Source organism: Oikopleura dioica, chromosome PAR (assembly GCF_907165135.1).
Source record: "Oikopleura dioica chromosome PAR, OKI2018_I68_1.0, whole genome shotgun sequence".
In the NCBI taxonomy this organism is placed as follows: domain Eukaryota; kingdom Metazoa; phylum Chordata; class Appendicularia; order Copelata; family Oikopleuridae; genus Oikopleura; species Oikopleura dioica.
The window spans coordinates 8692320-8709848 of NC_137293.1; the positions used below are offsets into that span (position 1 = coordinate 8692320).

Here is a 17529-nt window from a genome sequence, read left to right on the forward strand (position 1 = left end):
AAAAAGTCTTGATTTCGCGCCGAAAGCCTTTCTTTCTATTCGAAAATGACGATTTGGCGGGCTTTCTAGCGACGAAATAAGGCGCATTTTTGTGGCGCGCGCGCACTTTCTGCTTTTTTTTAATTTCAATTTTTCCTTTTTTTCAAACTCTCTTTTCTCAACTCGAACAATTCTTATCTCAGAATTCAAATTTGGATCCTAGAGAGCCCAACAGTCTGATCTTCAAAATTTTGAGCCAGAGATATTGATACAATATCCGAGTTACTGTACCTAGGCAAATAAGAGAGAATGATCAATATTTACTGTATAAACTCAAGTTCGGATTTTTTCCTTTTGAGTTAATTTATTAAAAGCATTGAACTTGCATTTTGTCAGCTGAAAATCTAACTGTAAATCTAAATACTGTCCTTTTAGAAGCACTTTACGGAGCATGGAACCTCTTATCAAGCGAGCCCGAAAGAACCCTGTTAGAATCAGCATTGAAGGGAACATTGGTAAGTCACAAATACTTGAAATCCACAGTTTACTGTTCTTGAAATGACCGGCTACAAATCTACAGTCAGCTAAAAAATTAAACTCGGCGGGCGGGCACTTTTCTTCGCCCTGGGCGAATCACAGACGAGTTTTTTATTGAACAGAACTCGCTGTCCGGATTTTTTCTTTATAGAGAAGCTTTTTATACAGTCATTTGATAGACAAAATGATGGACAAAAGAAGGTTTAGATTCTATAGAAGGTAGAAATATATAATGAAAAACGGCCTGGAATCTTCTGGCCGTTGACGTAATCGATAATTTAAATCCGGGTTAATTTATTTTTCTTCTTTCGTTGAATAAATTCACCGCTTTCAGCCACTGGAAAATCGACCTTCATCAAGATCCTCGAAGAAGCGGCTGGAACTGAAGACTGGGAAATCACACCGGAACCAGTCTCCACCTGGACCCAGATCGAGGGCAAAAATGTAAGTTCCCACTCGTAAAATTTCGCTCCCGAAAACATCATAAATCGTCCGCGGAAAAAAACCGACGAAAAAATGAGTGTTTAATGAGTAAAAAAGACGTTGTCTAAAATTAGTTGAGTAAACTGTTAAAACACTCCCGCTTAAAATTTAAATTTTGTAGCCTGTTGAGCTGGAGGTAAAGTCACTCTTTACTCATTTATATACATTTACATTTATAAATTTGGTTTCATAAAGAGCCCAAATCCAAACTGTTCTCTTCATGAAGCCTAAACGGACGAAGATTTCGTCTCTCTAAAATGTCAAAAATGATCTAAATTCCGTCTCCTACTCGCCGAATTTCGCTCTCAACTCCTCCTGCTAAAGAGTTTTACGTTAGCCTTATGGAAAATTTTCAAATGAGGATCATTTGTGACATTTAGAGAACCGGAATCATGCACTTCGGTCCTTTTCAAACCCTGCATGCTTTTATCATTTTCATTTATCCCCATTTTCAACTCAGAATTTCGACTCCTGGATGCTCGGGCTGGTTCTCGGACTGATTTTTTTCTGAAATTGAGCTGTTCCCGCGGGCCGGCTCGCCGCATCCGCGACCCCCTAAAATTTCCCCCTTTTGTGTCCTTTTTTCGTGTTTCAATGAATTGACACCTTCTTTTTTGAAGGGAAGCTCATCGGGCGGCAACTTGCTGAAGCTCTTCTACGACGACGCTAAGCGTTGGTCGTACACTTTCCAGAGTTTTGCGTTGCTCTCGCGAATGCGCTTGCAGCGGGAGCCCTTTGGGCCAAGGACCGTCGCTCGTTTGTCTGAACGTTCGATCCATTCCGACCGGTAAGTAGTTAGATTTAGTACTAACAGGGGTTGAATATCGTACAGAAAACACGCCCGAGCATCCCTAAGAACCATCTCCATTTTGAAAAATTCATTTATAAAAATTCGCTGTTGTAATTTCTGAAAGTCGCTGTTGTAGTAATTGACCGGTCCATTTTTAGGAGCAAAACGCGAAAAAAGAGATTTTGGGCAAGTTCTACACTGACCCTAAGCGTTGGGCCTACACTATGGAGAGCTTCACCTTTGTGACGCGCATGCACGCCGAGAAAATGCGCCGTCAGCGGCCATCCTCGGTCTCGTGCTCGATAAACGAGCGAAGCGTGTATTCAAATCTGTACGTTTTCAACCCCCTTTCAACCTCCCCTCATTTGACAACTTCTTCCATAGCTACATTTTTGCACGAAACTGCTTCGAAACCGGACTCATGACGGAGACCGAGTGGGCCATTTACAAAGACTGGTCGACTTATCTCCTCGAATCCCTTGGCGATCTCCAGCTGGATGGATTCATCTACCTTCGTTGTGATCCCAAAGTTTGCGATAAGCGAATGGCAAAACGAGGTCGGCCAGAAGAACAGGGCGTAACCTTGGAGTACCTCACCCAGCTGCACGAAAAACACGAAAAGTGGCTTCACAATCGCGAATTCCAGTAAGTTTTCAACCAAGCCAACCAGAGGCCCAAGACAAGATTGAAAATGTCTTTCCCTAATGATTTTTCTGAAGAAGTTTTTGGAAAAACAGCATATTTATCCTATATTTTTAGTAACGAAGAGATTATGCACGATATTCCAGTGTTGGAAATAGACTGCAATATGGAATTTCATGACGACGAAGCAATCAAGACTAAAATGCTCAATCAGGTTCGTCATTAACCCCTATCAGTGCGAATATCGAAAATGAAGAAGTCTGATAATTCAAAAATACTTCCAGGTTCGTGATTTCGTCCGCCAGGTGCAAGAAAAACGTCAGGAGAAGCTCAACTCTCTCCAGGAAACCGATTCCGGAGTGGACTCGTACTCCCGTTCAGACTCTCCTCTTTCGGACGCGCAGTCGCTCAGCCCGCTTCCATTTTCCAAAACAAGCAGCGAGGAAGAAATCGCTCCAGTGGCGCAAGTTACGACTGAAATCAAAACTGAATAGTTCCCCATTTTCTTTCCAATTTCAAACTTTTAAACAACTCTTTGAACTAATTTGCATTTATCCTGTTTAACTACGGGCTTCGTGTTCATCGAAATCGAGCTTCTAGTTACGATAACTGTTACTGTATCTACAACTGTTGCAGAGCTAAAGCTCAAAACAAATGTTTTTGTGAACAGATGCGCGGAGAAAACGAACTCCGTTGCGGAGAAGCTTCTGTATAGTTACAAACTGCCTTTTCCTTAGAAATAAATTCATTCGCTAAATGCGACGAAAAGCAACTGATCATTTTCTTGCAAACATGCCTACAGCATACGACTCTAGAATGCATATTTTACAGGGATCATTTCATTCAGACAAAATGTTGGCATTGGCGGTGATTTTCGTTACAACGATAGATATTCTTCTGACTTTCATTTTCAAACAATTCAAGTCGCCATCCCAGGCGCATAAGGAAATCCTTCAAATTGATCAAGAACTCAAGGGATTGTCTGAAACCGAAGACTTCGTCAAATGGGCCAGGTCTAATTTGAACTCTTCTGGGCAATTTTTAAGGTCTTTTCAGGCTCACACGAAAACGACAGGAATTGGTGAAGCAAAATGCTCAAAGTGAAGCGTCTTTTTCTGCTTCAATTTCTAAAAGTGCGGACAAAGAATCAATTTCTAGAGCTAATCATTGTTTTTCTAGCGATTTCAACGATTTCAAAGTTGAGCAAAGTCCTCCTCTTCCTTCTTTTCCGAACAAGCCCGATTGTCACCCTCGACGCAGAATTGCTCCCAGTCGCGTTTGCCAAGGCGCTTTCCTTTACTGGCTTCAGTTTCATACGATACGGAGATGTTTCTACTTTCATGTTTTACTTCTGTGCCAAATCGTTTGTTTCCTGCATCAGTTCCTGTCTTCCGAAAGGGAGCGGGGTCGACAAATCGGCAACTGGGATTCCAGATATTTTGACGCATCTATCTAACCCAAAACTTGACTAGAATTTATCACAAATTTCTGTATATTGAAATAATATTGAAAACTTTTTCGAAATCATTAAATTTATGTTTTAAGAATGTCTGGGAAACTTCTGTTCGATCTGCGAGGACTGAGTCCTCACGCTGCTGCGTGGCAATCCCGCGGAGGAAGCGTCCTGGCTCTTGCGTCAAAAGACAGCGTCAAACTCTGGGACCGGTCGGGGCAATTAGTCGCCGAGAATGCGGCAAAGCAAGCTCTTATCGCGTGGGATTCTGACGGGCAGATTCTCTCCATCATTCCGAGCAAGTCGCAGAGTCTCACCGTCCTGATGATGTCAAACAAGCAATCGAGGGTGATTGAGTTTGATTTGAAAGATCAGCTCGTTTGCCAGGCTTGGAGCATGAATACAAATTCGCTGGCTATCGGGACGAGTAAAGGATCGTTGATTCTAGTCGATTTCAAGACCGATAAAAAAGTACCTGTCTTGGGAAAACACGGGAAAAAGATCTCGCACGCTGTCTGGTCAAAAGATAACCGACTGGCTTTGGCATCAATTGACGGGATGATTTCAGTTAATGACTCAAAAGGAGACCTTATTGTTTCACAACGACTTCGAGCGGAACCACAAGATCTTCAATTTGGCTCAATGAAGAGCGACCAGCGATCGCATGCTCCAGACACGATTTCAGTCCTTCAAGAAAAACGCTCCATCTTCCTGTGGCGATACGAAGGGGAGGAGCAATCCGAGCTTTCTTTCCAAGCGAGCTATGGGAAGATCATTTCCTACAGTTGGTATGGCGACGGATATCTAGCGATCGCCTTTGATACAGGAAGACTTATCGGCGTTTCTACTCATATTGCTGAAATCGGAACAGAAATCTTCAACATTCAAGATCACTCTGAATTCTGCAGCTCTATGAAGCTCACGAATGATGGGATCAAGCTTGCAACAGCTGGAGAAGATTCAATTCGAGTCCACTCAGTTGCCAATATGAAAGTGACGGATTCGATCATTCCGATTCCTGACGAAACTGCCGGCGGCTTTAGGGCCATCCAATGGTCGGACAATGGCGCGCTCATTGCCGCACTCAGTAATTCCGGAACGATCTACGTTTTTCTGACGGAATTGACTGTTATGGGACAAAGTAATGGGAATAAACTCGCCTATCTCAGCTCATTGTCGGAAATGACGCTTTTTGAACCAAACACGGAATCGAAAAAGATCAAGCTTGGCATGGAGCCCAGCTTTGTCGGTCTTGGCCCTGCAGATCTTTGCTACGGATTCAACAACAAGGCGAAATTCCATCAACTGGATGATGGAAGCTTGACGGAGAAAGAATACGTTGGCTCTGTAAAACGCGTTTCGGTTGGAAATGATTACGCTGTTGGATTGCTCAGTGATGGTCGCCTTCAGTTGCATTTGATTGTCGATGATGGAATGACGCCTGAAAAATCCGTGAAGATCTTCCCCGATGGAAAGTCTCAAGACGGTAACATCATCGCAGCTGAAATTCGTGGAGAAATGCTCATCTATGCGACAAGTGGCGGCAAATTGAGATTTTTCTCCTCGATGAATGGACAGAAGTAAACTGCTTGGATGTCAAAAAGACGATCACCGCGATGTATTGCGATACTTCCGGTGCTAGAACCCTTCTCATTGACGATGTCAACAAGGGTTATGTCTACACAGCTGGAGATGATACTCTCATGGAAGTTGGCGAGCTCCCTGGACGGGTAAATGGCTGCCTTTGGGACGCTGTGGAGACGCATGTCTTTACAGTCTGGGATAATCAAAACCAGCTGGTGGTGTTTTCCGTGCACGATCTTCACGTCGAGGGACAAAAAGTCGAACAAGTAGCGATCGGACGCAAACCAAAAGGGCAATCGCCGCTATTACTATCTTCCGGGCTTTTGTTTCTTCAGACAAGCTCCGGAAAACTTAACCGAATCACCCTTCCTTCTCATAAAGGATCCGGGCCAGCTGAGATGAGCGACTTAGAAAATGCCATTCGACTGCGTAACTGGCCTTCTGCTCAAGAAATATGCGCCGAACTTGACGATCCAAAGGCGTGGAATAAAGCCGCAGAAGGTGCAGTTAGGTGTATCGAAATAGAGGCAGCGATGCGATTCTATCAAAAGGTCCAACATGCGGGAATGGTTTTGAATCTGATGGAATTAAAAACGAAGAAGATATTTTCTACCTACGCGGGGCCTGCTCAGTTTTGTTGAGGAACTTTGACGTCGCGCAGAAAGCTTTCTTGCAATCTAGCGAGCCTATTGCTGCGCTAGAACTTCGAAGAGATCTCCAACATTGGGAAGAATCGCTCTCCTTGGCAAATCGACTCGCTCCAGAGAGAATACCAGAAATTGCTCGTGAATACGCTGCGCAGCAAGAATTTGAAGGAAATTACTCAGGCGCTCTTGGTAATTACGAACGAGCAATTCAAGACGGAGCGAAGACGCTTTCGAAGGAGCAGTTATTCCTGGCGAGCTCTGGAATCGCTCGATGCTCGTTGAGAATGGGCGATTTGAGGAGAGGTCTTCAACTGGCGAACAATTCTAGCTCAAAGGTCTTGAAGCGAGAATGCGCTGATATCCTAGGTATATTTGAAATATATTTCAAATTTTAACAATATTTTATCAAGACAAAATGAAACAGTACACTCAAGCTGGCATGCTCTATGTAAAAGGAGAGTTCTGGGAAAAAGCTGCCGCATCATTTCTAAAGGGCAAGGAATCGAATCGAGTCGCTGAAATTATTGATAAAGTTGACGCTGTCAAGATCCACATGGCTTTTGCAAAAACTCGAGAGGCCGAAGGCAAGATCGATGAAGCGTTGACTGCGTATGGCCGAGCTGGAGACGAAGACGCTCGAATCCGATTGCTGCTTTCTTCGGGCAGGACTCTTGAAGCTGAAGAAATTGTGAAGGAAACTGGCTCGCTTGAGGGAGCCGATAGAATAGCTCGATACTACATCAAAAAGGCGATTACGGCAGCGCCATTGAGTTTCTCGTTCTTTCTGACTGTAACACAGAAGCTTTCCAACTGGCCCAGCAGCACTCGCAAATGGAGACGTACGCTGAAATTATCGGAAATAGAGGGGGCATTGATGATTTCAAATCGATCGCGATTCACTTTGAAAACGATGGCAATTTCCTACAGGTATTTTTAGCTAAAAACAATCTTAATCAATCCTGTTTAGTCTGGCAAGTTCTTCCTGAAAGCAGGCGAATACGACAGAGCATTGAATCACTTCCTCCGAGTAAAATCCGCTGATGATGAAAATATCTCGCTGGCGATTGAAACAGTTGGAGAAGCGAAAGATGAGAAGCTCAGCCTAGGGTTCCGCACGATTGGAGGACCTTATTTTTCAAAATCCGAATCCTTATTATATCAAAAATAGACTTTTTATAAACTATGGGTTTTCGAATACGGCGAAAAAATGATGACAATAATATTCCGATTCACCATCGGAGTCGCCGATTTCTCTCGGTTTTTCATACTTCTAGTGGCAGCACAAACTTTTCTTTAACACTGTAGATAGAATCAACCCTAAAAATCACAAATCTGCAAAAACAAATTTAAAAATTCAAGGTTTTTATGTGCTGTCCATTTGAAAATTATCCATTATTTATCATTATGTGAAAATTGAGGAGGCGCGCTCTGATTGGCTGATGAGGAAGACATTCTCAAGAGTCGATTTGAAGGAAGATTATTCTAAGCTTCCGCGATTTTGTCCTTGTTGGTGAAAAAGCCCTTTCTCGATAAAATTTTAAATAGAAACCATAACAAAGTAAAAATCTTGGATAATTTGACTTTTTACAACAATGGGTGAGGGCGGGGTTGGGGACATAACTGAGATTGATCACCTCAGAGTCCAACGCCGATCTCAAGCCCCTTAAATAAAAAATCAAGGAACGGGGCTGAAACGGCCCGAAGGGCCGTCAAGCCCCTTAAATTAAAAATCAAGGAACGGGGCTGAAACGGCCCGAAGGGCCGTCAAGCCCCTTAAATAAAAATCAAGGAACGGGGCTGAAACGGCCCGAAGGGCCGTCAAGCCCCTTAAATTAAAAATCAAGGAACGGGGCTGAAACGGCCCGAAGGGCCGTCAAGCCCCTTAAATTAAAAAATCAAGGAACGGGGCTGAAACGGCCCGAAGGGCCGTCAAGCCCCTTAAATTAAAAAATCAAGGAACGGGGCTGAAACGGCCCGAAGGGCCGTCAAGCCCCTTAAATTAAAATCAAGGAACGGGGCTGAAACGGCCCGAAGGGCCGTCAAGCCCCTTAAATTAAAAATCAAGGAACGGGGCTGAAACGGCCCGAAGGGCCGTCAAGCCCCTTAAATTAAAAATCAAGGAACGGGGCTGAAACGGCCCGAAGGGCCGTCAAGCCCCTTAAATTAAAAATCAAGGAACGGGGCTGAAACGGCCCGAAGGGCCGTCAAGCCCTTAAATTAAAAATCAAGGAACGGGGCTGAAACGGCCCGAAGGGCCGTCAAGCCCCTTAAATTAAAAATCAAGGAACGGGGCTGAAACGGCCCGAAGGGCCGTCAAGCCCTTAAATTAAAAATCAAGGAACGGGGCTGAAACGGCCCGAAGGGCCGTCAAGCCCCTTAAATTAAAAATCAAGGAACGGGGCTGAAACGGCCCGAAGGGCCGTCAAGCCCCTTAAATTAAAAATCAAGGAACGGGGCTGAAACGGCCCGAAGGGCCGTCAAGCCCCTTAAATTAAAAATCAAGGAACGGGGCTGAAACGGCCCGAAGGGCCGTCAAGCCCCTTAAATTAAAAATCAAGGAACGGGGCTGAAACGGCCCGAAGGGCCGTCAAGCCCTTAAATTAAAAATCAAGGAACGGGGCTGAAACGGCCCGAAGGGCCGTCAAGCCCTTAAATTAAAAATCAAGGAACGGGGCTGAAACGGCCCGAAGGGCCGTCAAGCCCTTAAATTAAAAATCAAGGAACGGGGCTGAAACGGCCCGAAGGGCCGTCAAGCCCCTTAAATTAAAAATCAAGGAACGGGGCTGAAACGGCCCGAAGGGCCGTCAAGCCCTTAAATTAAAAATCAAGGAACGGGGCTGAAACGGCCCGAAGGGCCGTCAAGCCCCTTAAATTAAAAATCAAGGAACGGGGCTGAAACGGCCCGAAGGGCCGTCAAGCCCCTTAAATTAAAAATCAAGGAACGGGGCTGAAACGGCCCGAAGGGCCGTCAAGCCCCTTAAATTAAAAATCAAGGAACGGGGCTGAAACGGCCCGAAGGGCCGTCAAGCCCTTAAATTAAAAATCAAGGAACGGGGCTGAAACGGCCCGAAGGGCCGTCAAGCCCCTTAAATTAAAAATCAAGGAACGGGGCTGAAACGGCCCGAAGGGCCGTCAAGCCCTTAAATTAAAAATCAAGGAACGGGGCTGAAACGGCCCGAAGGGCCGTCAAGCCCCTTAAATTAAAAATCAAGGAACGGGGCTGAAACGGCCCGAAGGGCCGTCAAGCCCCTTAAATTAAAAATCAAGGAACGGGGCTGAAACGGCCCGAAGGGCCGTCAAGCCCCTTAAATTAAAAATCAAGGAACGGGGCTGAAACGGCCCGAAGGGCCGTCAAGCCCTTAAATTAAAAATCAAGGAACGGGGCTGAAACGGCCCGAAGGGCCGTCAAGCCCTTAAATTAAAAATCAAGGAACGGGGCTGAAACGGCCCGAAGGGCCGTCAAGCCCTTAAATTAAAAATCAAGGAACGGGGCTGAAACGGCCCGAAGGGCCGTCAAGCCCCTTAAATTAAAAATCAAGGAACGGGGCTGAAACGGCCCGAAGGGCCGTCAAGCCCCTTAAATTAAAAATCAAGGAACGGGGCTGAAACGGCCCGAAGGGCCGTCAAGCCCTTAAATTAAAAATCAAGGAACGGGGCTGAAACGGCCCGAAGGGCCGTCAAGCCCTTAAATTAAAAATCAAGGAACGGGGCTGAAACGGCCCGAAGGGCCGTCAAGCCCCTTAAATTAAAAATCAAGGAACGGGGCTGAAACGGCCCGAAGGGCCGTCAAGCCCCTTAAATTAAAAATCAAGGAACGGGGCTGAAACGGCCCGAAGGGCCGTCAAGCCCCTTAAATTAAAAATCAAGGAACGGGGCTGAAACGGCCCGAAGGGCCGTCAAGCCCCTTAAATTAAAAATCAAGGAACGGGGCTGAAACGGCCCGAAGGGCCGTCAAGCCCTTAAATTAAAAATCAAGGAACGGGGCTGAAACGGCCCGAAGGGCCGTCAAGCCCCTTAAATTAAAAAATCAAGGAACGGGGCTGAAACGGCCCGAAGGGCCGTCAAGCCCCTTAAATTAAAAATCAAGGAACGGGGCTGAAACGGCCCGAAGGGCCGTCAAGCCCCTTAAATTAAAAATCAAGGAACGGGGCTGAAACGGCCCGAAGGGCCGTCAAGCCCCTTAAATTAAAAATCAAGGAACGGGGCTGAAACGGCCCGAAGGGCCGTCAAGCCCCTTAAATTAAAAATCAAGGAACGGGGCTGAAACGGCCCGAAGGGCCGTCAAGCCCTTAAATTAAAAAATCAAGGAACGGGGCTGAAACGGCCCGAAGGGCCGTCAAGCCCTTAAATTAAAAATCAAGGAACGGGGCTGAAACGGCCCGAAGGGCCGTCAAGCCCCTTAAATTAAAAATCAAGGAACGGGGCTGAAACGGCCCGAAGGGCCGTCAAGCCCCTAAATTAAAAAATCAAGGAACGGGGCTGAAACGGCCCGAAGGGCCGTCAAGCCCCTTAAATTAAAAATCAAGGAACGGGGCTGAAACGGCCCGAAGGGCCGTCAAGCCCCTTAAATTAAAAATCAAGGAACGGGGCTGAAACGGCCCGAAGGGCCGTCAAGCCCCTTAAATTAAAAAATCAAGGAACGGGGCTGAAACGGCCCGAAGGGCCGTCAAGCCCCTTAAATTAAAATCAAGGAACGGGGCTGAAACGGCCCGAAGGGCCGTCAAGCCCTTAAATTAAAAATCAAGGAACGGGGCTGAAACGGCCCGAAGGGCCGTCAAGCCCCTTAAATTAAAAATCAAGGAACGGGGCTGAAACGGCCCGAAGGGCCGTCAAGCCCCTTAAATTAAAAATCAAGGAACGGGGCTGAAACGGCCCGAAGGGCCGTCAAGCCCCTTAAATTAAAAATCAAGGAACGGGGCTGAAACGGCCCGAAGGGCCGTCAAGCCCCTTAAATTAAAAATCAAGGAACGGGGCTGAAACGGCCCGAAGGGCCGTCAAGCCCCTTAAATTAAAAATCAAGGAACGGGGCTGAAACGGCCCGAAGGGCCGTCAAGCCCCTTAAATTAAAAATCAAGGAACGGGGCTGAAACGGCCCGAAGGGCCGTCAAGCCCCTTAAATTAAAAATCAAGGAACGGGGCTGAAACGGCCCGAAGGGCCGTCAAGCCCCTTAAATTAAAAATCAAGGAACGGGGCTGAAACGGCCCGAAGGGCCGTCAAGCCCCTTAAATTAAAAATCAAGGAACGGGGCTGAAACGGCCCGAAGGGCCGTCAAGCCCCTTAAATTAAAAATCAAGGAACGGGGCTGAAACGGCCCGAAGGGCCGTCAAGCCCTTAAATTAAAAATCAAGGAACGGGGCTGAAACGGCCCGAAGGGCCGTCAAGCCCCTTAAATTAAAAATCAAGGAACGGGGCTGAAACGGCCCGAAGGGCCGTCAAGCCCCTTAAATTAAAAATCAAGGAACGGGGCTGAAACGGCCCGAAGGGCCGTCAAGCCCCTTAAATTAAAAATCAAGGAACGGGGCTGAAATGGCCATCCGTGTTTTCCAAGCTAGAAAGCTTTTGAAAAAATGAGACACGGGTTGGATTCGAGCTCGCCATCTCGTCTGCGCGAAGAGAAGCGCTCACCACTCAGCCAACTCCAGGGTGACGGTGCAGTGCAGTACTCGATTCATATTCCCGCGAAGAGCGCCAGCCAATCAGCGCGCAGCAGGCCTCCTTGGCAAAATATACTTTGAAGCCCTTAAAAGGGCTGAAGGGGGATTTTCTGGAAAAACAGAGGCCAGGAATGAATTTCTAGGCATTATTTTGGTGGAATCTCCAAATTTTATTAAAATGAAAAATTTTGGTCCAATCGTGCGGAACCCTAGCTCAGCCGCACTCTTTTGGACTTTTGCTTGGCCAACATGATGACGGACAGGTTTAATTCTCTTTAAAATGCAATCCTTATATTATTTTAGTCAAAAATGCGAAGTTTCTGTTCCAATTCTATGTATCACTCGATCAGTACCAAGAGGCGGCCTCTACGGCTATCATCATTGCCCGCGATCATCAGTTGAAAGGCGATTATAAAAAGGTAAAATATCAATTATCTTCCATGATTTCAATCGAGTATTTCAAGGTCGTGAATTCCTGTTTCAAATGTACAAAGACTTGCGCATTCGAGGAATCCGCCTCCCCGCAGAAATGTCTTCATCGCTTTTACTTCTTCACTCATACTTGCTGATTCGCCCGACACTCTCCGTTAGAAATGATCACATGACTGCTGCGAGATTGTTAACTCGCGTGGCTAAGAGCATTTCGAAATTTCCCAAGCACATTGTTCAACTGCTCACAAAAACGGTCATCGAATGTAATAAAGTTGGACTTCAACGGTCCGCTTTTGAGTACGCGGCGCTACTCATGAGGCCAGAATATCGGTAAGAATGCGCACAAGCCTCGATGAATTGTTAAAAATCATTCAGAGAAGCCGTGGATCAGAAGTATCGACGGCCTATTGAGAAACTCGTGCGAGATCGTCGAGGAGCCAATGAAGAAGATCCACCTGCTGAAGCAACTCCTTGCCCGTTCTGTTCGAAAAAGTTCGATTCGTATGAGGTAAATTAAAGCTAGTTTTTCGCCGTTTATTAATCATTTTCAGCTAACATGCCCCTTCTGCCGTGAAGTCTCCCCTTTTTGCATAGCCACCGGCCGCCATGTGACTGTGGAGGACCTCACCAAATGCCCAACCTGCGAGTCGCCCGCTTTGATTGAACCCCTCGCCGAGCTAGTCAATTCTGACGGACATTGCCCGATGTGCTCGGCTTCGCTCAACAACGAAGATCTTGTTATTATCGAAAATGCCGCAACCTATCTGAAGCAACTTGCGTGACACTCGTGACAATTCTCTTGATTTACTTTTCTACCCATTGAAATTTTCTATTTTTATACTCAATAAAATGTTTATGTTTTATGCATTAGACTATTGGATAAAAAATTATTCCAATAATTCAAAGTTTTTGTTCGTTTTGCTCCTGCAGGGTACTCATCCATGATTTCAAATAGATTTTCAACTACAGCAGTAAATATCCTTTTCATGAGTTTATTCTTTCGACTGATGGTTATTTACGAGAGCAATAATCTACTGCACTTCGTTCTCCACTTGTGGAAGATATGACTGCGCATTATCCTGTGCATCTTCAGCAACTACGGGTTCAAAATTCAATTTAAAAAATCGAGAATAGGAATCATTGAATCGAAGAATTTGGGCATTTTGATCGAGCGAAATAGATAATGCGAATTTTGAATCTAAGCTTCCTTTTGAATCTTTTGCGAGTTATTATAGAATCAGAGAGTAGCGGGTGGATGTTAGTTTATTAACAGTGAATTACAGACAATAGTCGATCGGGCTGACTACTCGTAATCATGGGCGACTATGAGTTAATTTTTGAATTTGTGCATTTGAGTAATTTTTAAGAACTTAAATCGACTCTCTTACCTTGGATACCCAAGAGGGCCAGGATTCCTTCGGCAGCGAGCGACTGCGCTTCTTCAGGGGTTGAAGACCATCGGCATCCACTGCGTGTTACCATCTGTAATCATGTTAGAATTCAGTAGATTAATTGAGATTTACCTGGTTGAGGGTAGACCCATTCGCTAGGGTTATGTGGCATAAGTACATGACTTTGACCCCAACCTATGAAGGAATCGGTTATTGTTCACTTAGATTGGAGATGGTTTACCTGGCATGAATGTAATTGGTAAACTGGGGACCCCAATTGATTCAGCTTGCAAATTTCCTCCAAGAGTTGAAAGGAGGTGAGTTTGCGCTGCCGCTGGATTGGGAGCAGTGTGGGCGTTTTGGTCGACCGGTTGAGCGTGCCGCTCGAGATTGGCGTAGGCGTAGGGATGAGTGGTGTCGCGGGGCTTCTCCCGTATTTCCTGAACGCTCATTGGACCAGGAGCACCAGATGATGATGAGAGCCAATCAGAACTCTCCGAAGCACGCATGGGCTGACTAGATGTCATTTTTAGCCAATCACGTGCTGTGTTTCATTCCTTACCCTATATAGGTCCGGCCACCCAGTGGGCGGGTGCCTCCTGCCCCTCGCGGTTTGCGCAACGCTGATTGGCGCTGAAAATGAGAAATCACGATTAAAAGCACGGAAATTAGCAGCTTTTAGCTTACCCCTTCTGGCACGAGCGCTGGCTGGTACATCTGATAGTACAGTGGAGCGCCTGCGTAGACATTCTGAGCTTGAGCAGCAGCCAAGGATTGAGCAGTTGCATCTCCGTAAGCCAAAAGCATAGGCATCTGAGGAGTTTGGATGACCTTTCTTTCCGAAGCTCGGGAGTGACGAACGTAGCTATCTCGATCAACAGGCTTAGCAAGGACGACTTCGACGAGAGCGCCGTCGATCATGCCGTTGTTGAGCTCCTAGGAAGAAATGTAATGAAGACTCAGCTATTTGATAATGATGATTAATTGTACCTTCATCGCTTTGAGAGCATTCTCACGCGTGTTGAAATGTACGAATGCATAATCTCTGATCTTCTTGACACGTTCAATCGTTCCCTTTCCGGTGACCTTGGCAAACGCCGCCTCAAGTGTATCCTCACTCGTGTGGAGCATCAGATTTCTGACGTAGAGAATTTTTACCGTTTCCATCACGCTAAATATCATTGAAGAAGTATTCAAGAGCGACCATTTTTACCTTTCATCGACTTCAATTTCTGGCTCAGCCCAGTCAACAGCGATCTGATGTCCCCAGAGCTGGATTCGCCCGGGCATGAGTTTTCTTCTAGCCATGGCGGCAGCTTTGTGATCCTTGTACTCGACAAAAGAGAATCCTCGGTTCTTGCTTTTGTCCGCAGCAGAAGGATAAACGATGACATCAACGACTCCTACAGAAATATTAAAAAAGGGAAAGGGTCTGGAAGCTTCGAATGGAAAAATTTATCCTAGATAAATATTCGTGAAAGCAGAGCAAATAACTCTGTTTCAGAAACTGAGATAAGCAGTTGTGAAAATAATACTCTCGATTCTTACCCTCTGTGACTTTCTTCATTTCCTCCATAATCTCATCCCTCTTCTTTGTCTTTGGAATTCCACCGACAAAGAGTCTACAGTTGTCCACCGATTGGCAAGCGCCGAGTAGTCTTCCCTTTCTGATTTCAAAATTATTGATTCCTTCCTCTGGATTCTCGACCATTTCGAATTTTACTGAGAATAAATCCATTCTCTCGACTGTTTCGTTCCGCATTTCCGCGAAAAAAACAGGGTGTAATAACAAAATTAGAGATCTGACACATTCACGCAGCGTGGGAGATTCAAAAAATCACATTCACAGCTACAGATAAGGCTGCTGGTGTACATAACTTCGAGCATAATTAGACTCGTTTAAAGATCTGGAGGTGAGTTTTCCGATGATATTCTAGAGAATACAGTTCCTTTGAGAGCAGCTTGAGACTCATTTCTTGTTTGATAGGTGACGAAGCAGAATCCACGGTTGTTTCCGTTGAAGTCCAGCATCATTCGTAACTCGAAAACGCTAGAGACATCAGATGAAAATGAGCATAATTTCCATGAATCTTACGGGCCGTAGCTTTCGAGTACTGGATACAACTCATCTTCGAACAAGTCTCGTGGCAGTTTTCCGATAAAGATTTCGGTCCCCTTCTCCGGCTTTCCAGTAAGCGCAGGATTTGTGTACTTCCGCTGGCCGTTCTCCTGCTTCATCACCAATCCAGTTCTGAGGCATAGCGCTAAATTCGGTTTTAGTAAATTTGAAGTATCATCATCTTGAAATCAAGGAAGAGTCCCGAAAAAGCGCTGACCAAAGTGGGCATGCCAAAATTGCTCGGCTAATATTTGAAGTTCTTGATTTAGTTCCATTGCAAACAGTACCCTTTACCCTCTTGCGACAAGGATATTTACATGATATCAAATGCACTTATAAAAGTACAGCTACGGCAAATGTCCAAATGTCAGATCACAAGATGATGAATTACGGATTCTTTAGTCATCATCATTTTTATTTGCAATTTTGAATTGGCATGAAAACCACGTTGTTGGACAGTCACTGTTTAAATTTGCATTTCGGGTGGCAAAAATTAAGTCTCACATTCGCGCAATTTCGAACGTTTGAGTCATTTCTTTACCTTTAATTTTAGCCTCAACCCTTGGGTTCATTGGATGTTGCACTGCTGGTTCCGAGCCATCATCTGAGCCAGCAGAGTTCAGGCTCATGGAAGCAGTAGAGGCAATTTCTGCGTTCTTTACGTCAGTCTTCCAAGGGATGATCGATCTCTTTTCATATCTCTGTGTTATTTAAGCGCCTGGTTTTTAACTCCTTGGTTTACGATTTTTATATAAAAGATATGTGTGATTCATCATCCCGTATTCATCACCGATTGAAGAAAAATCAAAAAAAATCGAAAATCAAATCGAAAAATTAGCGAAAAAAAAGTTAAATCAGCCGAATCACCGCAGCGAACCACCAATTTCTGTGGAAGTTAACAAAAAAACGAAACGAACGATATGGGATTTTGCATTCGTTGAGGAATCTCACCCACTCGCCCGCGGCAACATTTGCACCCGCTTGCGGCGTAAGCACGACCCGCGTAGCTCTTGCCTCCATCGCCGCTGCAAGTCAATCAGTAACTACAGACCGAAAAGCAAATAACACAAATTTACAACCGAGAGCAACATTTGCAACGGACACACAGATAAACAACATCAGATGCGCGCGGCTTCGGGCACACACGCGAAGACAACCGTGTTTGACCGTCAAATACGAATCAACGTTGCCAATTCTCTATCAAGCAAAAGTTCACCTGGAGAAAGTGCAATTCTCTTCCCATGCCAAAATTTCAAAATGATGCAGTTGTCATTTTTATTCAAAATAAAGCAAGTCAGGTCTCTTCAAGAATAGTTTCAAGCGTTCTTGAGCTCTTCGCAAGCTCTCGATCAACCGATAATTTCGATGGTCTTTCTTTGAAGAATTTGCTTCTGATTTTCTTCCTCACAAAGATCGAGAAATTCCAACTCTCCGGGACAATCCATGAAATAAGTAGAATCACAAAAATGATACAAAATCCTCGTTTTATTTCGTCTGCTGATTTTCTCATGTCAATTTGATGCGTAAATGTCCTAAAAATAAACCGTTCAGAAAATCTCAACTCTGCCCATGGGCGATGCCAGTATGATTTAGATAAGAATTTCGTCTGCAATAAATCGTAAAAACAGCCTGCAAATTTATAAACAAACTACCCTTTGTTTCATTCCAAATGTTTTTTATTCAGATAGTTGAATTCCAAAGCTGGGTACAGTGAAAACAAGAACAGAATAGAAAAAAGTGCACAAAATTTGAAACATCAATCGCAGTACAAAAACAGGTTCTCACATAATCACATTTTTAGAGAATAAGTGGGAGTG

At 45.0% G+C, this 17529-nt stretch overlaps 6 protein-coding genes across 11 annotated transcripts; 5 read left to right on the plus strand and 1 right to left on the minus strand.

Moving 5' to 3' along the window:
• Window positions 1–387: 387 nt before the first annotated feature.
• LOC145706199 (deoxycytidine kinase 1-like) lies at window positions 388–3198 on the plus strand. Of its 3 annotated transcripts, XM_081783729.1 has the most exons (7): window positions 388–494; window positions 851–960; window positions 1121–1135; window positions 1948–2120; window positions 2174–2434; window positions 2549–2645; window positions 2716–3198. In XM_081783729.1, exons 1-7 carry the CDS (start codon window positions 431–433, stop codon window positions 2923–2925), a joined length of 930 nt encoding a protein of 309 aa, XP_081639855.1. In that variant the 5' UTR covers window positions 388–430; the 3' UTR covers window positions 2926–3198. The 3 variants fall into 3 exon arrangements, with proteins under 3 accessions (XP_081639855.1, XP_081639857.1, XP_081639856.1); XM_081783731.1 differs by lacking the exons at window positions 1121–1135; window positions 1948–2120 and adding an exon at window positions 1620–1786; XM_081783730.1 differs by lacking the exon at window positions 1121–1135.
• A 55-nt stretch (window positions 3199–3253) lies between these two features.
• LOC145706203 (uncharacterized) lies at window positions 3254–3926 on the plus strand. Its single transcript, XM_081783734.1, has 3 exons — window positions 3254–3444; window positions 3488–3564; window positions 3611–3926. The coding sequence occupies exons 1-3, from the start codon at window positions 3284–3286 to the stop codon at window positions 3901–3903; spliced, it is 531 nt and encodes a 176-aa protein (XP_081639860.1). The 5' UTR covers window positions 3254–3283; the 3' UTR covers window positions 3904–3926.
• A 51-nt stretch (window positions 3927–3977) lies between these two features.
• On the plus strand, window positions 3978–5468 carry LOC145701659 (WD repeat-containing protein 19-like). The gene has a single exon (XM_081778873.1). The coding sequence runs from the start codon at window positions 3978–3980 to the stop codon at window positions 5466–5468; it is 1491 nt and encodes a 496-aa protein (XP_081634999.1).
• Window positions 5469–6346: 878 nt separating this feature from the next.
• On the plus strand, window positions 6347–12116 carry LOC145702501 (WD repeat-containing protein 19-like). The gene is made up of 4 exons (XM_081779734.1): window positions 6347–6481; window positions 6526–7042; window positions 7083–7217; window positions 11990–12116. The coding sequence occupies exons 1-3, from the start codon at window positions 6400–6402 to the stop codon at window positions 7099–7101; spliced, it is 618 nt and encodes a 205-aa protein (XP_081635860.1). The 5' UTR covers window positions 6347–6399; the 3' UTR covers window positions 7102–7217; window positions 11990–12116.
• A 66-nt stretch (window positions 12117–12182) lies between these two features.
• Window positions 12183–13059, plus strand: LOC145702500 (WD repeat-containing protein 19-like). The gene is made up of 3 exons (XM_081779732.1): window positions 12183–12532; window positions 12578–12710; window positions 12754–13059. Exons 1-3 carry the CDS (start codon window positions 12255–12257, stop codon window positions 12982–12984), a joined length of 642 nt encoding a protein of 213 aa, XP_081635858.1. The 5' UTR covers window positions 12183–12254; the 3' UTR covers window positions 12985–13059.
• Window positions 13060–13179: 120 nt separating this feature from the next.
• On the minus strand, window positions 13180–16652 carry LOC145702218 (APOBEC1 complementation factor-like). 4 transcript variants are annotated; one of them, XR_014134298.1, is made up of 13 exons: window positions 16496–16652; window positions 16254–16379; window positions 15689–15857; window positions 15540–15643; window positions 15142–15279; window positions 14807–14996; window positions 14584–14764; window positions 14281–14529; window positions 14156–14226; window positions 13835–14109; window positions 13726–13788; window positions 13591–13684; window positions 13180–13298 (listed from the first exon to the last, which is right to left on the minus strand). XR_014134298.1 is itself a non-coding variant. In XM_081779431.1 (13 exons), the coding sequence occupies exons 1-13, from the start codon at window positions 16497–16499 to the stop codon at window positions 13234–13236; spliced, it is 1653 nt and encodes a 550-aa protein (XP_081635557.1). In that variant the 5' UTR covers window positions 16500–16652; the 3' UTR covers window positions 13180–13233. The 4 variants fall into 4 exon arrangements, 2 of the variants coding, with proteins under 2 accessions (XP_081635557.1, XP_081635558.1); XM_081779431.1 differs by having other exon boundaries at window positions 13835–14033; XR_014134297.1 differs by lacking the exon at window positions 13180–13298 and adding an exon at window positions 13454–13525 and having other exon boundaries at window positions 16496–16651.
• Window positions 16653–17529: the final 877 nt, after the last annotated feature.

Coding starts and splice junctions, on each gene's coding strand:
- LOC145701659 (XM_081778873.1), top strand. CDS start 3,978: ATGTCTGGGAAACTTCTGTTCGATCTGCGAGGACTGAGTCCTCACGCT.
- LOC145706199 (XM_081783729.1), top strand. CDS start 431: ATGGAACCTCTTATCAAGCGAGCCCGAAAGAACCCTGTTAGAATCAGC. Junction 495..850: donor CAGCATTGAAGGGAACATTG/GTAAGTCACAAA, acceptor CACCGCTTTCAG/CCACTGGAAAATCGACCTTC. Junction 2,121..2,173: donor CGAAGCGTGTATTCAAATCT/GTACGTTTTCAA, acceptor CTTCTTCCATAG/CTACATTTTTGCACGAAACT.
- LOC145702218 (XM_081779431.1), bottom strand. Junction 15,858..16,253: donor GGTTGAGGCTAAAATTAAAG/GTAAAGAAATGA, acceptor AACCGAATTTAG/CGCTATGCCTCAGAACTGGA. Junction 13,685..13,725: donor ATGGGTCTACCCTCAACCAG/GTAAATCTCAAT, acceptor ACATGATTACAG/ATGGTAACACGCAGTGGATG.
- LOC145702501 (XM_081779734.1), top strand. CDS start 6,400: ATGGGCGATTTGAGGAGAGGTCTTCAACTGGCGAACAATTCTAGCTCA. Junction 6,482..6,525: donor AGAATGCGCTGATATCCTAG/GTATATTTGAAA, acceptor TATTTTATCAAG/ACAAAATGAAACAGTACACT.
- LOC145706203 (XM_081783734.1), top strand. CDS start 3,284: ATGTTGGCATTGGCGGTGATTTTCGTTACAACGATAGATATTCTTCTG. Junction 3,445..3,487: donor GACTTCGTCAAATGGGCCAG/GTCTAATTTGAA, acceptor AGGTCTTTTCAG/GCTCACACGAAAACGACAGG. Junction 3,565..3,610: donor TTCTGCTTCAATTTCTAAAA/GTGCGGACAAAG, acceptor TTGTTTTTCTAG/CGATTTCAACGATTTCAAAG.
- LOC145702500 (XM_081779732.1), top strand. CDS start 12,255: ATGTACAAAGACTTGCGCATTCGAGGAATCCGCCTCCCCGCAGAAATG. Junction 12,533..12,577: donor CTCATGAGGCCAGAATATCG/GTAAGAATGCGC, acceptor AAAATCATTCAG/AGAAGCCGTGGATCAGAAGT. Junction 12,711..12,753: donor AAAAGTTCGATTCGTATGAG/GTAAATTAAAGC, acceptor AATCATTTTCAG/CTAACATGCCCCTTCTGCCG.